The sequence below is a fragment of the Trachypithecus francoisi genome, unplaced genomic scaffold, assembly GCF_009764315.1.
Source record: "Trachypithecus francoisi isolate TF-2019V2 unplaced genomic scaffold, Tfra_2.0 Lachesis_group16, whole genome shotgun sequence".
NCBI classification, from domain to species: Eukaryota; Metazoa; Chordata; class Mammalia; order Primates; family Cercopithecidae; genus Trachypithecus; species Trachypithecus francoisi.
Genome location: NW_022681461.1, coordinates 28967576 through 28984579, shown reverse-complemented (window position 1 = coordinate 28984579; position 17004 = coordinate 28967576). Strand labels below are relative to the sequence as shown.

The window sequence follows — 17004 nt, the reverse complement described above, 5'->3', positions numbered from 1 at the left end:
CCCAGAGCCATAACAATAGAAATGTGTGTACCAGCTCCTATCCTACCCGCCAATCCACATTTCCATTGAGAATCATGTGTCTCAGGCTTATTCCCCCACTGCTTTCTCACTTTTATTATAATTTCTGTTTCGTTTTATGGCCCATCATTGGCTTGTTTGTCCTCAGAGTCATTCCTTACTCTTCCCGTGTTCTGTATTACAGGGAAGTCATCCCATATACGATGCATTTCTCAGGCTTCCTATGGTCTCAGATGCTTTTCATGAGGTTGACCCCTGGGAGCCAGACAGGGATTGGCGGGTAGAAGGGGAACGGGAGAAACCAGGATGTTCTCCCCCAACCTGTCTGTCTTGGGTGGCATCTCCAATAGTGACTATCTTCTCCATGCTTCTAAACATACCCCTCCTACTGCAGTTCCAACTTCTGCCAGTCAACCACCTGACATCATGATGTTCTGATCCCAGCTGACCTCTGCTTTTGAGATCTGTTAACACCATCTCCTCTTGTGCCTGCAGCCCTAAAAGAAATAGTGGCATCATATTGATTTTAATCTGTTTCATCACCATCTCTTGCTTAGCTTCTCAGCTCACTCATCACTTTTATAACCAGTTCCTTGTATTAAATTTCCCCTCTTTAATATTCAGAGTGGTTTAATATTCAGAATGGTTTCTGTTTTCCCTAATAGACCCTGAAAGCACTCCTGAAGTGATAAACTCTCTTTATTGCCTTTACTAGACAGAGTAGCTTAGATGATCCCAAGCCTGTGAAGCATGCTGAAAATACTGACTCACTAGGTCTATCACGCAGAGGTAGTGATTCCCTGGCTTCAGTGTGTGGCCCCAGAAGCTGAATTTTCAAAAAAACTTCCCTGGTGGTTGTAATACCCAGCATTGGTTTAGAGAATGGCAAAGCCAGGCTGAGATGGAGCTGTGTGGGGTGGGAGTGGATGGTTGCTAGGTTCATTCACCAACTAAGGGCTTCCCTTTTACAAAGCAGCCTCACAGCAAGAGAGCCCAGCTCAGCAAAATTAAAATGACGGCATCCCATGGACTGTATAGGACAGTTACAAGTGTCAAAATAGCACATGTTAAATTGGGGAGTGCCAAGGGATTATTTGCAAGAATAAATGAGATCACATATGTGGCATCATTTCACACATCGTAGTTGCTTGATAAATGATCTTCCCTTCTCTCAAATCGAGTGAAAACATAGAACTATAGAAAGCTATGAAACAATATCAGTTATTCCTTAAGGTCACAGAATCCAGATACTAAATACCAGAAATAATAGATAAGTAACCACATAGTAAAAAAAAAAACAAAAAAACAAGTAATTGCCTGGCATGTATTATTCCTCACTGAGCTGGTGCTCAACAGTCCAGTCATATGACACCATAGGTTAGCTCTCTTTCATATCAGAAATAATTTTTGAAAATAAGTTTTAACTGGGACTCTTGTGTCAGATTACATAGTAACATCTTCCAAGGAGACCTGAACCTTGTGAGTATGTCCTTACTTGGCCATTGGAATTTCTGCATTCCAGGCTCTTGCCGGAGACTACAACTTTGAGTACTCCACTGTCCAATTCTTATCAAAAGGCTGGTTAGGAGAAATAATATTCATGGAGGACTGCCTGAAAGATATGCAGCCTGTTCATTCCTCATTGAGATAACCTAAATTCTATTTGTGGTTTAAGTCAGGTCATCACATAGCTGCCTATTTGGATCTCCATGTATTTACTTCTTGTCAGTTTCTCTTTACTGGGGAAGATGAATGAAAAAAAGGCACATCTGTCATTATGAAATTTTGAACAGTGTTAAATGAAAGCCCTCAGAGGTTTCCAGACAGAGAAAACAAGCATGCTTCCAACGGAGGGAGCATCAGACTAACATGAAACTACTCATCTACAAAGTGGGAAGTAAGCAGTCAGCAATATAGTGTTTATAGGGAGATGGGACAAAAGACCTGTGAGCCAAGAATCCCACACTGGCCAAGAGCTCTATTCCTACATAAGAGCAAAAGGAAGACATTTCTGCACATGGAGTTATTCAGAGTGGGCCATCTACATGCCACTTCTGAGAATCGAATCAGGACATAGGTGTCAAGGTAGGAGGAGATGAAGAGCCAAGGAAAGAGTGATGAGCAACAAACATTGCAAAACTTACGGTCAAGTCTAAATAAATGATCATAAGTCGGCCGGGCGCGGTGGCTCAAGCCTGTAATCCCAGCACTTTGGGAGGCCGAGACGGGCGGATCACGAGGTCAGGAGATCGAGACCATACTGGCTAACACGGTGAAACCCCATCTCTACTAAAAATACAAAAACTAGCCGGGCGAAGTGGCGGGCGCCTGTAGTCCCAGCTACTCGGGAGGCTGAGGCAGGAGAATGGCGTGAACCCGGGAGGCGGAGCTTGCAGTGAGCTGAGATCCGGCCACTGCACTCCAGTCCGGGCGACAGAGCGAGACTCCGCCTCAAAAAAAAAAAAAAAAAAAAAAAAATGATCATAAGTCACTATGAAGTCTAAATTGTTCATTAAGATGTCTTAAAATGGAAGAGACATGTTGACTATGAGGAGATATTTAGTAGTTTGGAGTGGAGCAGGCAATGAAAGAGTAAAAATATTCCAGGTGTCTCTACCTATGGACAAGAAAGAGAAAAGAGATGTCATGGATTGGGTTCTCTGGAAGCAAGTACTGGGACACAGTTTGGGTTTCAAGATACTTACTAGGAATTAAAACCTGTGTATTGTGTTCCCCAGAAAGATATGTTGAAGTCTTAATTTTCAGTACTTGTGTATGTGACCTTATTTGGAAATAGGGTCTTTGCAAATATAATCAAGTTAAGATGAGTTCATGAGGGTGAGCTCTAACCCAGTAAAACTGGTGTTCTTATAAGAAGAGGAAAATGCCACATAAAGAGGGAGACACATGGAGAGAAGTGCTATATGGTGACAGAGGCCAGGGCTGGAGTAACACAGTGGCAAGCCAAGAGACACCAAGAAAGACGGCTACCACCAGAAGCTAAAAAGTCGCAAGGAAGAATTCTATCGAGTCTCAGAGGGAGCATGGCCCTGCCAATACGTTTATTTTGGACTTCTAGCCTCCAGAACTGTGGGAAAATAAATCTCTGTCATTGAAGCCACCCAGACTGTCGTACTTTGTAGGGGCAACCCTAGGAAACTGATAAAACCTGTAAAAAGATGAGGGAAGGAGCACAAAATCAAAGTCCCATGCAGGACACGCACAGCCTGGGCCACCTTGGTGGGGAGCTGGAGGAAGAGTGACACCATGCCACTCAATCACAAGAGGTGGCTGCCCCAGGAAGGCCATGACCTAGGCTAAAGTGGCTCCCTGCAGAGGCATGCCGTAAGGCAGTCTTCCCCCCTTACAGGGAGATCTGGGTAGCTCATCTCCATGTCTATACAGCAGACCAACGGAAAAATGGGCAGTGAAGATAGTGTATAGTCATTTTGCTTTTTTAATGGAAAAACAGATTTTTAAATGATTTAAAATTAAAAAGATAATACGAGCAAACCAGCAAATAAATAGAGTAAAAGTAAGTATAGTAATAACCAATGTAATTAATAGTAAACAAAATGTTATTATAGGCATTGCCTTTTATTTCCTCACCAACATAGTTCTGGAATGTATAAGGCAAAAAAAAAAAATGAAGGAGACATACAGGAGAACATGGCAAAACTATAATTATATTAGGGAATTTTGATATAATTGTTTCATAATTTGGCCAGGCACGGTGGCCATGCCTGTAATCCCAGCACTTTGGGAGACTGAGGCAGGTGGATCACTTGAGCTCAGGAATTTGAGACTTAAGCCTGGGCAACATTGTGTGAGACCCCATCTCTACAAAATTATTTAAAAACTAGCCAGGTGTGGTGGCATGCACCTGTAATCCCAGCTACTCAGGAGGCTTAGTTGGGAGGATCGCTTGAGCCTGGGCAGTAGAGGTTGCAGTGAGCTGAGATCATGCCACTTCACTCCAGCCTTAGCAACAGAGCCAGACCCTGTCTCAAAAAAATTAGTAATAATTCTTTCATAATTTGACAAAGTAAATAATGATACAGGTTAGTATTTGTATATAGTGTTCATGCCCTGTAAACACAGAATCTGCATTTTTCTCTTGTGTCTGTAGAACATTTACAAAAATCTATTTCTATGGCCACAGGAAAAAACTAAATGAATTTGGGGGGAAAAGCTATTTTACTCATCGTCTTTTTTATCCCACTGTAATAAAACAAAAAATGGATGGTGTAATAATAATAATAAATAAAATAAAATGTAAATGCTTGAAATTAAGAAGCCTTCTTATAGATGATTCCTGGATCAAATCGAAAATCAAATACAAAATGACAAATTCTCTGGAAGTTAATTAAAGAGAACATTTCACATCAAAACTTACAAAGAAATTATTAGTGCACTTAGGAATACTTTATAGCCTAAATACTTTTGGTACTATTTAAAAAAAAGAGTGAAAAATAAACTATTATTGCATCTAAGAATTTTTTTTAAAATCAAAAGAAAAAAGGTATTATTGGCAAAAGCTAAAATTAATGTAATTGAACACAAAGCAATTAAAAGGGGATAATCTGACTAATGAAAAAATATATATAATATAAAGAATGTACATATACACATGCAACATTAGGAATGAGGAAAAAAATTGCCCAGATCCCAGAAGGATTAAAATAATTCAATAAGACAATGATACGTTCAGGTTTATGGCAATAAATTTTGAAATCTAGAGGAAATTGATGTTTTTCTAATAAATTATAAATTACCAAAATTTGTTTGAAAGAAAGGTTATAAATCCCACGAGGAATAATAAACAGAAAAAAAACCTGAATGCCTATAAAGAAAGCCTTCCAATTTTATGAAAAGTATAAATTCCTTCATATCAAAACTGATAAAGATGGCCACAACAATTGTCCAATATCACTTATGCAAATATGCTTTTAAAAACATTAAGAAATCAATCAACATTAAGATTTATTCTAGAAATATAAGGAGTTTTAATTTTATATTTTTATCTTTCTAGAAAGATAAGCATTTATATTTCATTCTATTTAAAAGAGTGACAAATGAAAATATCCAGGAGTGAATTTAGTAAGACGTAAGACAAATTAAAAAAAAAAAAGATTGTAGTAAAAGACATAAACATTTGAAGAAGTAGAGAGCTATACTATCTTTTCAAATGAGAAAATTTATGATCCTAAAGATAAAAATTGTTCTGAAAAAACTGTATATAATCCCAGTCAGAATCCCAACTTGAAAGATAAAAGTGTTGTCAGATCAGTCAACATGATTTTTTTTTTTTTTTTTGATACAGAGTTTTGCTCTTGTCACCCAGGCTGGAGTGCAGTGGCCCCATCTCAGCTCACTACAACCTCTGCCTCCCAGGTTCAAGCCATTCTCCTGCCTCAGCCTCCTGAGTAGCTGGGATTACAGGCATCTACCTGCCCACCCAGCTAGTTTTTGTATTTTTAGTAGAGATGGGGTTTCACTATATTGGCCAGGCTTGTTTCAAACTCCTGACCTCAGGTCATCCACCCGCCTTGGGCTCCCAAAGTGCTGGGATTCAGGCACCCAGCCCAATCAACATGTTTTTAAAGGCCATATAAAAATATGAATGCAAGAAAATGTCCAAACTTGAAGGAAAAACAGCATGGGGAAGTTGTGCTAGCAGGCATCAAAGCATACTACTATGTTACTGCATTTTAAAAGCAATATGACATTAACTTAGGAATCCACAAGTCAGTGTTTGGAACAGAGTAGATGCCTTAACTAAATCAATGTATATAGGAAAACTTAATGTATGCTAAAGGTGGCTTGTCTTTCCAGTAAGGAAAAGATCAGAAAGTAAATGATTTGGGGGCAATTAGCTATCCATCTGGGGCAAGATTCCATTTGGATTAGATTCCATTTGAAGTAAGATCTAATATTAAATATGGACCCATAAAGGTATTAAGAGAAAATATGGGAGAATACATGTATAACATCAGGTTAGGGGGAGCCCTCTTGCATAATCCGTCATCCAAAAAGGAATAATTCCAAAACAGTAAATTTATAATCCATAAAGGAAAAATTGGCAGATTTGACTGTGTAAAAATTTAAAATGTCTGTAATGACAAGACACAATAAATAAAGCCAAAAGAAGAATAATGCTTGCAACCTCTAGGACAGAGCTAATGTTTAAAATATGAAGAGGTCTCACAAATTGATTATAAAAGAAAGATAAAACAGCCCAGTATAAAAGTAGTCAAAGGGCATGAACTGGAATTGTAAATCATCAAGAAACCTGTGAAAAGAATCAACCCTGTTAGTAGTGAGAGAATGCGAATTAAAACCACTGAGATGCCCATCAGGTGAGCAAACACTTTTAAAGATGGCGAACACCAGTGCTGATCAGTGTGTCAATAAGCAAACACTCACCATGCACAGTTGGGCTAATTGCTTCAGCCTTTGAACGGAAAGAAATGTAGCAATAGTCATTCAAGTAGTTAACATGCTTATCATGTTTCGCCCCACAGTTATTCCACTTCTAGGATTCTTTCCCACAAAAATAAAAGTACTAGAACATTAAAGATGTTTGAATAAGGCTGTTTATTCCTGCCCTGGTTAAGGTAGCCAAATTTGGAAACAGTCTGAGTTCTTCCACAGAGGAGTGATTGGTTAAACAATGGTATGTCCATCTTGTGAATATATGCAGTTATTTTTAAGTGAGGTAGATATATAGATTTGAAAAATATATTGATAAGAGCAAGTGGCAGAAATAAATGTGTGTGTGAAAAAGCATAGGGAAGATTTTGAAAGGCTATACAACAAACAGACTGTTCATATTGGCTATCGCGGGGTAGGGGAGATAAGAGTAAGACCTAATTTTTTTTTTTTTTTTTTTTTTTTTAAGAGACAGAGGCTCACTATGTTGCCCAGGCTGGTCTCAAATTCCTGGCCTTAAGCAACCCTCCCACCTTGGCCTCCCAAAGTGATACGATTACAGGCGTGAGCCACCATGCCCAGCCTAATCCATTTTTACTTTATACCTCTTTACATTTTTAAATTGATTACAATAAGCAAGTATCTCTTCTGTATCAAACATAATTATAGCACAAGAGCTTTTTTGAACTTTTCTTTGAAGTTGTGTTGTCTAATCAACCCTTATGGAAATCACAGGTAATTTATCATAGGGATAATATTGAAAAATTGTCCACATGTCACATGTTTTCTCCTCTATGAAGATCCATGGGAGAAATTTCCACTCCAGCTTGAATCTCTGGATACCTGTGGTTCATTTGAGCAACTGCTTTGCTTTTATCTTTTCCTCATTATGCATCTGGTAACTGATCATGTTTTCCTTTCCTCTGGAAACCAGGAATCTCAGAGTCAAGTTATAGACTGTAAAGCTTATTCAACAACCATACCAGGCCCTGTGGCTTATGTTCTGTGCACAGCCCTTGCTGATGGAGTCATCTTGCTCTCCACGTTTATTTTCCCTCACCCACATTCCTTCCTTTGTTTTAATTTTAACTGCTTATATTGCATGTATCCTGATAGCTACCTCTGATCTTTTTTGGGAGATGTAGTAGGGATATGAATAAATAATGACCAGAAATTTCTATTTTAACAGAAACCTGGGAAAGAAAACGATCTCAACAATGAGTAGGCCACCCATCACTACCAACTGCAGATGACTTGCCATTTCATTTACAAAGGTAAGGAATATAGTCTATATTTTTCATTAATTCTGATCAAATCAGTATAGAGCCCTTTTTATCGTAAATATTTTTACAAATATGCTAAAACATATATCTAGCTCATAGCCTTTAACTTTGACATCAAATTTGAAACAAACATCAAGCAAACAGAAACAAGAAATTTTATGAATTTTGGCATGCCAGAAGGGTTTAAAAAAACCAAGATGTGGTCTCTGTTATTAATTACTATGTGTGGTTAAACTTTTAAATAGTATTTCCCTTATTTTTAAGTGTAGCAGTGTTCACTGTAGAACACTTGGAGAATCTAACAAAATATAAAAATGAAAACCTAAAGCATTTATAATCCCATCATCTGTAGATAATTACCAGAACTTCTGAGAATGTCTTTCCGCCTTCCTTTTATGTGTACATGAAAAATACATATGATTATAACTTCAAAAAAATTTTTAGAGATGATGTCTTGCTGTGTCTCCCAGGTGAAATTCATGTAATATAAAATTAGCCATTTAAAAACGAACAATTCATTGTGTTCATTTTTAGTACAGTTGAGTACATTTACAATGTTACGCAACCACTACCTCTATGCAGTTCCAAAACATCTGCATCACCCCCAAAGGAAATTCAGTGCAGTCAGCCCTTGATATCTGCCGGGGATTGATTCCAGGACCTGTGGATACCAAAATATACTCAAGTCCCTTATCTAAAATGACACAGTATTTGCTTTTGTTTTTCTTTTTGAGACAGGCTCTTCCTCTGTTGCCCAGGCTGGAGTGCAGTGGTGTAATCATGGCTCACTACAGCCTCAAACTCCTGGGCTCAAGCAATTCTCATACCTCAACCTCCTGTGTAGCTGGGACAATAGGTGCAAGACATTGTGCCTGGCTAATTTTTTATTTTTTATAGAGATGAGGTCTCACTGTTTTTCCCAGGCTGGTCTTATACTACTGGCCTCAAGTGATCATCCCATCCCAGCATCCCAAAGTGCTGTGATTACAGGTGTGAGCCACCATGCCCAACCTGATTATATAATGTTTTTTAAAATGATGTTTTTAATTCATACTTACCTTGGCTTCATTAGTTACAGATGATGTGGTGCAGAAGCATAACAAGTCTAAGAAGAAACAGTAGTCATCATTGTGACCATTGTAATGGCCCTTTGCAGTTTACCAGTACATCCCCAAGCATCTTCTTTGTCCATGCTGCATGGCCTCTCCGACTCCAATGTCCCTGGTTAATAGGTTCATGTGAACTTTGTTAAACATCACTCTATAGGAAAAACAAATAAATAACCCTTGAATCCAGATGATAGTTCATGGCCTTCATTTATCATTATTATATGTTTTGTGCTGCTTAAAAGGAAGTGTTTTTTTAAAAAAATAGAAGTTTACATGTTTTTCTCCTCTTCCCTACCATCAAGTCAGGGGTGATTCACAAAGTAATAAAAAATACTTTAAGACCATCTCATCCTCCGTCCTTCATTCATGCCAGTTAGTTAACCTCTCATTAAGGCTGTTTTTTTAAGCGCCCTTCAGAGTTGCTCTTGTGGTTTTTTGGTTTTAAAAGCTGCAAAGTCTTAAAAGTGAAATTACTAGAATGTCATTCTTTAGGGAGGTCTTGGCTCTGTTAAACAGTTGAAGGCCTGTATTTTACCCTGAGCATGATATATAAACCATTTTAATTCTTCTGGCACTTTTATTCAAAACTTACCGGAATATTATTATAAAGAGACTAGAAAAATGAATTATTCTTTAAGTCAATTTAAGCAGATACAGATGGAAAACAATAGTTTGTGAAACATCTGTCCTTGAAGACTCTATTCTAACACAGACAGATTAAATAGACACAAATAGAACTGCAAAATTATGTAAAAGGGGGGTTTGATTGGTGGGCAGTACTAGATCTAGTGAGGTTGGCTCACCGTGATTCTTGCATTTATTTTCCTGGATGGTTTTTAGTCATATCAAGCTCATGGCAGTGTGGGTAAACTCAGTCACTTTGTTCCAAGGCAGAGAAATAGTTGATTAATTCCTAGGTTTAGCATATGCTGTGTTTATTAAAAGCCCAGAATTTAAAGCATGCTTCAAAGGCATAAAAGAAAGTCAGAAATTTTACCTTCCTTGGTATTAAATGTTCTGCATGCAATTTAAGGTAAGACCCTTAAATATTGTGGTTCCCTAATTATGAAGTTACCCTTGTTTACCACAGAAGTAACATAACTGGCTTTAAAAATTCAGATGAATTATAGGTTACATGTGAAAATCTTATCATTAGGAAAAGAGAGAAACACATTTGAAGATCAGATCTCTCAATGAAAAAGTATTTTATCTTAAGGCATTAAAAGAATTCACAAAGATATGTAATAGTTTTGAGTGTATAAAAATGTAAAACTTCTCTATATCATAATTATGAAACAAGTTAAAAGGCACACGGTAGACTGGGCACAGTAACTCATGCCTGTAGTCCCAGCACTTTGGGAGGCCGAGGCAGGAGGATTGCTTGAGCTCAGGAGTTCGAGACCAGCCTGGGCAACATAGCAAAACCCTGTCTCTACCAAAATAATTACAAAAAATTAGCCAGACCAGGTGATGTGCGCCTGTAGTCCCAGCTACTTGGGAGGCTGGGGTGGGAGGATTGTCTGAGCCTGAGAGGTCAAGGCTGCAGTGAGTTGTGATGGCACCACTGTACTCCAGCCTGAGTGACAAAGTAAGACCCTGTCTCAGAAACAAACAAAAAGGCACATAATAACAAAACTATTAATAATGCACTTGGCAAGCAATTAATGACCTTAAAACATAAAAATAGGCAAACCACTAGTATGAATAACCATAATAGGTAAAAATCAATAATGGAAACATTAAGACCTCAATAAATGGACGAAACAATGGAAAACTCGATGAAATACGAAGAACTAAAAATGATGTGAAAACGATGTTAACCTTCACCAGTAATTTTCACAGATGCAAATTAAAACCAGGAGATGATTTCTTTTACCTATCAGATTAGCAAAGCTGTTTAAGATGATAACAGTCATTACTAAATGTGTAATGAAACGAGCCCTCACTCACTGCTGATAGCAGTGTGAATGAGTATATTCTTCTGGAAATAAATTTACCAATATGTAGTAAGAGCTTTAAATTTTTTAATACCCTAGTATGCCCTAGCAATTCCAAGAATCCAGTCGAAGAAAACATTGATGTTAGATAAAGATATAAGCATAAAATAATTATTGTACTATTTGCGGGAGCAAAACTCTTTGAGCTGCCTCAACTATCCTTCAATATTAGCATTGACTAAAGTATTAACACAGTGGTGTTCAGAGTGGTATATCTTACAACTAGAAAAAAATTATTCTTACAAAGATATTTTTGTAATCAAATGGGAAAATATTGATTACATAAATGTTCTATGAAAAATACTGGGTAAGATAGTATTGTAAGTTTTTTCATATGAAAATACACGGAACAAAAGGTAGAAATAAATATGATAAAATATCAATAGTGGAGTTGCCCAAGGGTAGTAGAATTGAGTAATTTTTTTGTTCTGATGCATATTTTTTGGTACTTCCCATATATTTTTACAGTGAGCATTTATAACCAGAAGAAAAGTTTTTTAAAAAGCTGTGTAGCCTGGGCACAGTAGCTCATGCCTATAATCTCAGTTACTCGAGAGACTGAGGTGGGAGGACTGCTTGAACTTAAGAGTTTGAGGCTGCAGTGAGCCATGATCACACCACTGCATTCCAATTCCAGCCTGGGTGATAGAATGAAACCCTGTCTCAAAAAAAAAAAAAATTAAAAAAAAACACTTTGTAGACAGAAACTTATACACATGTACGTGCTTTCTTAGAGCATATGGGATAAAATATATTACAAAAAAGTTTTGGATTTATTTTTGAAAGATTAAGGAATGCAGATTTCTTTTTTAGTATTCTGAATTTTTTTCTTTCTTCCTTTCTTAGGAACAACAACAGTAGCCATAACAAAAACATGCTTAACTAAAATAGATCCTTTGGTTAGCAATATTATTAATATATTGTATTTCAGAGTAGCATTCAAGTTCAAATGGCAGTGTGTTTCTCTTGTAGATGTCGTCTGCTGCTGAAAATGGAGAGGCAGCACCTGGAAAACAAAATGAAGAAAAAACCTATAAAAAGGTGAGTGTGCATTTTATTTTCTAAAGAGGAACACTGTGTTGCTGTTTGGTACGTGAATATTATCAAAGGCCTTTCTTTCTCCAAAGCAGTTGTAAGTTACTATCTTAGTTTCCAGTTGCTGCTATAACTAATTACTGCAAATTTAGTGGCTAAGACAACATACATGCCTTATCTTCTAGTTCAGTAAGTCAGAAGCCTAACATGGGTCTCCCTGGGCTGAGAGCCACGTGTCTGCAGAACTGTATTCCTTCCTGGACACTCCAGGGGAGAGTCCCGTCCTTGTCTTTCCCGGCTTCTAGAGGCTCCCTGCGTGCCCTGTGTCGTGGCTCCCTGCCATCTTCAAAGCCAGTAATGGCTGGTGGAGTCGTTCCCAGGCTGTATCCCCCTGACACTTTAAAGGGCCTGTGTGATTGCACTGAGCCCTCCTAGGCTCACAGAAACATGGAAAAATATTAATAAAAAGTAATATTCTTTATCTAAAAGGTCAGCTGATTAGCAACGTTAATTTCCTCTGCAACTTGAATTCATTTTTGCCTTATAAGGTGACATATTCACAGGTCCCAAGGATTAGGGCATGGGGATCTTTGGGGGTCAATTCACCATAATACAGAATATTGAGTGAAGATAGTTGTTTGAAGACCCTTCTTATTCCTAAGAAGAAGGCTCCTGAGGGCATGCAGTATTCTGTGTATAATATATAAATCCTTTAATGGACTCGCTACTTTCCACCAACATTTAAAACATTTCCTACCTTTGTATTTTAAAACTTTTAAAATGTGAGATGCTCCTCTTCCCCGCCTTTTCTAAGCCGTTCAGATTTTATGTCTTCAGTCCATTTCACAAAAACTCGTTTTCCAGACTTCCTAGTGTATCTTAACTTACCAGTCTTTGACTGATAAATTCTTGATTCCCAGCTACCAAGCTAATGTTCAAACACATTACTGGGTGAAATATGTTCCCAAGCACCTCTACTCCTGATTACAAATTGATTATACATTTTAGCTTTTCAAAGTTCTTGCTATTTTGCCCTCTTAAGAGTAGGAGGTTTGTGTATTGAAGGTTTATTATTTCTTAATTTTTCCCTTTATACTTTGATGGATAGCCTGCAAGACGTTTAGTCATAAAGTATATGAGCTGTGTGCTCAGACCACATATTCAGGTCATGGAACTAACATGATGTATTTTCTGTTCCATTTTCATGTGGGGGAATGTGCACTTTTTCCTGATCTTTTTTGTCTGACTTTTCCACTCAGCCAAACCTTGAAATATAAACCAGGAGGTTGTCATTCAAAGTGATGGTGTGGTTGGAAAAGAGTTGGGTAAAGATTCAAGAGCTCAGAAGTGTCACAGTATATTTTATAAAATTTGTACATCTGGCCAAAGGCAACAATACACTATTATTTATTTTTAGACACAGGTGAAAAACCAAATCCTGTCTCGTTTACCCAAGATTCCATGTACATTCATTCAAGCATGGACTAACACAGGGATGATTACATTGCTAGCCTGTTATTACTTCACATCAGTTTCAGGTGGTATTCTCAGTTAGCATTAAGATGCACTGAAATTCTTGACTGAATTCTGACTTACAGGAGAGGCTTTGTGGCTGCAAAAGTTGTAGAAAAAATGTGACCATGACATCTCAGAGTTTGCTAAGTGTACCCTGCCCAAGAATTTCTTTAGTCAAGCAGGTTTTCAATAATTAGTATAGGTAATTCTATGATTAATGTCTCTAGTAGGATATTTAACTCAGCAATGTTTTTTAGGTTGTAAAAACTGAAAATCAAATTCTATGGTAGGAGAAATAAGGAAAGACACAGAAAACCTAAAGGGACCAGAAATTTTTTTTAAATGAACAATTTTTTATGTGTAATAATACCAGGATCTTATTAATGATTTCTGGTTTTAAGGTATAAGCAATGGAAGGGGATGTACATAGCCTCCTTAAAAAGCACCAAGAAGACCAGCACAGCACTTAGAACTTCACCCCTTAATAAATATGGTATTGATATGCTTAGCAAGAAGAAGGAATCCCTTAGAGAAAGTGTTGTTTTACTGACAGGTAAAAGCTCAGCTGAATTATTCAGTTTAATTCTCTGATCTTCAAACTGAAGAAGGTGTTAATGGTGGACTTAGGAGTTAGATATTGCAAATGTGTTTATCTCAGAGTTAGGGGAGGTAATAATAAGAGGCACATAAGCTATTGCAAATATGTTTATCTCTAGGCCCAGGTAAACCATTTCCCAGACGAAAGAATTCAAAGCTAGAATAGGAAAACCTCTGAATGTGAGCTTTAAACAAATTTGAAAATGGGAAAATTGTCAGAAAACAGGACATAGCAAATATTATTCCTATTTTCAAAAATGAGGAAGAGTACATTCTGGAAATCAGATTATAAGTGAGCCATTCCCCAGTATAATTTGAGCATTATTATTAAACATATGGTTTATACATATTTAGAGAGGAAACATATCTTTTACAAACCTGGAAAAGTTCATAAAGATGTAGTTTATTTCAAACTAACTGCATTTCCTATTTTGAGAGAGTCATTAAATTACTCATAAAAAGTATGTTCAAATTTAATGAGTCTTGATTTAAAGGCATCTAAAAGATTCACTAGTCTCCTTTCAGACAAGGTGGATAAGTATGGGTTAAATATTATGTTTAGTGTGTTTGTATTGGACTAATGGTCTCAAAAACCGGCAGTTTTACTCCCTATTCACTCAGTCTCTACCAGCATGATGCATGAGTTGGCCCTGGGTAGCTTACCATGCTCACCCATGACCTTAGTGAAAGCATAAAAGCAGTGCTTTGCAAATGCAAATGACAAAAAACTGTAAATGATAGCAAACAGACTACACGAGCGTTGTCAAGGCCACCATACATCTTACTCCCTTTACAAATACCTTAAAGTTAAATTTCTTTCCCAGTCCTGAAGCCCTGACCATCAGGTATGCACAGATTTACTAAGAAGCTTTGATAACCCATTGTTTTTGCCTTGACTGAAGCCAATCCATGGATCCCAGGTTAAGGCCTCTGGTCCTCTATTCTAGGAGTGAGAAATATACCACAGGATTTTATGAGTAGCTTACAGTGGAGTGGGAGAGGCAAGACATGAAAACAATTTTAGAACACAGTAGTCTATAATGAAGAGTTCAAAAGGGAAGAAACCAATATTGTTAGAATTAAGCAGCAGGTTTAGGCTTTCTGTATTGAGCCCCAGATTTACTGGGCAGCTGCCAGCAACATTCAGCATCATGAGTGCTATGATTTCCACGTGCTATTAGGGAACACTCAGTGTTCATGGGACAACTTTACACTCTGTGTCTCAGCTATTTGCATGTGATTATTGAGGCTGGCTGCCTTTTGTCTTGCAGTTGACCATTTCCTGAATCCATTCTCAGTTCTTGGCAAGCTCAGGAAGAACAGCTAACACTGGGCCGTGAGGTTAATAATGTCTTCAGCTAATGGCTAAAATAAGAAGTTTGATTTTAGCTGCATAAAACAAACAAGCTGCCCATTAAGACAGGCATTAAAGGCTGCCTGGCTTTATTTACAGAGTGGAGTATTGCCATTATCAGTTAATTTATTGAGTGCTTTCCGCAAGAGTTGTAAATGCAGAAGCCTACTGGGGCGCCGCAGCTCTAAGAAGGGAGTGAAAGAACGAGGGGACCATGGAAAACAGGAGAGTCCGCACCTTCCTTAAAAGGGGCAGCAGGCAGTCAGCTCTAGCCAACAGAGCTATGAATGAATGCTCGCCGGGGGTTGCCAGATACTCTAATGTTTCAAGAAAACAGAGATGAAAATTTTGATGTGAAATCTGCCATTTTTAAATGACAGCAACTAATTCAAACATTTTAAAAAATACACTCTGGACAAAACAGTTTGCCTGTGGACCCTATCTGGCCCCTAGGCAGTGGCCAGTTTACAACCTCTGACCTCCCTGTTGGTATAAAAAAGTGAGAAGGGAAAAGGAGGATGCAAAAGAAATGTAAGAACTTGTCTCTGCCTCCCCTGACCTTACAACTTATTTGGGAGAAAAAAGATGGACCCACATGAAAAAATTAAATCTTGACCCAAATCGGTGTTCAGTAAGTGCCAAGACAATTGGTATTTCTCTTTTACTTTTATTTTTTTTGAGTTGGAGTCTCACTCTATCACCCAGGCTGGAGTGCAGTGGCATGATCTTGGCTCACTGCAACCTCCGCCTCCCGGGTTCAAGCGATTCTCCTGCCTCAGCCTCCTGAGTAGCTGGGACTGCAGCTGCACACTGCCACGCCCAGCTAATTTTTTGTATTTTAGTTGAGATGGGGTCACCGTGTTGCCCAGGCTGATCGCGAACTCCTGAACTCAGGCAATCCACCCGCCTTGGCCTCCCAAAGTGCTGGGATTACAGGTGTGAGCTACTGCGCCTGGCCAGAAATTCCACTTTTTAAGTGACTGTGCATTCTGATTTACCTACTTGTTTGTCTTGATGGCAGGGAGTCCGATGAGCACAGGCACAGAATTAGGGAGGAGCATGATTTGTTGGCATTACAGGACAGGCTGGCCTGGATAAAGCTAAGTGGCAGTGTCTGGGGAAAGTAGTAGGCAGTTTTGGAAGTATGGGCTGGCTCTAAATGACAGCTACCCTTGGGTGCTGGTTTGAGGTGTTTGGATTTTATGTTCTAGGCCAGTGTTGTCCAGTGGAACTTCCTGCAATAATGGAAATATTCTATAATTTGCACCAGTGCAGTAGTCACAAGCTATGTGTGGCTGTTGGGCATTTGAAATGCGGCCAGTGTGTCTGAGGAACTGTATTTTTTAATCTTAATTTTAGTTAAATTTAAACTTAAATAAGCACACGTGGCTGATGACTGCCATGCTGGGGAGTACAGTTTTCAGGCAGTGATGTACTGTAACATTGTTGTAGGGGCTAGTGACAAATGAAAGGCCTGTGCAAAGCCAGTGGCAGAGCACAAGTTGCACAGGGTTGGGGGAGATGACACAGGAAGACTTTTGTGTTAGTTGAGCAACAAAGTTGGGTGCAAAGTTGAGTAGGGAAAGATATGGGGAATATTTTTGAAAAGAAAATTACATTTCCAATCAGTGTGACTACCAGAAGTTTTCTGCCATTGGTGAAAC

At 38.2% G+C, this 17004-nt stretch overlaps 1 protein-coding gene across 4 annotated transcripts in view; it reads left to right on the top strand.

Annotated features, from left to right (window-relative positions):
* Nucleotides 1–17004, top strand: part of PIP5K1B (phosphatidylinositol-4-phosphate 5-kinase type 1 beta) — a 310533-nt gene that overhangs the window by 106415 nt on the left and 187114 nt on the right. For all 4 annotated transcript variants that reach the window (XM_033237154.1, XM_033237155.1, XM_033237156.1 and 1 more), the window contains 2 exons: nucleotides 7640–7724; nucleotides 11812–11880. In XM_033237154.1, the coding sequence (XP_033093045.1) occupies nucleotides 11812–11880 (69 nt within the window). In that variant the 5' untranslated portion in view covers nucleotides 7640–7724. The remainder of the gene's footprint in view (nucleotides 1–7639; nucleotides 7725–11811; nucleotides 11881–17004) is intronic.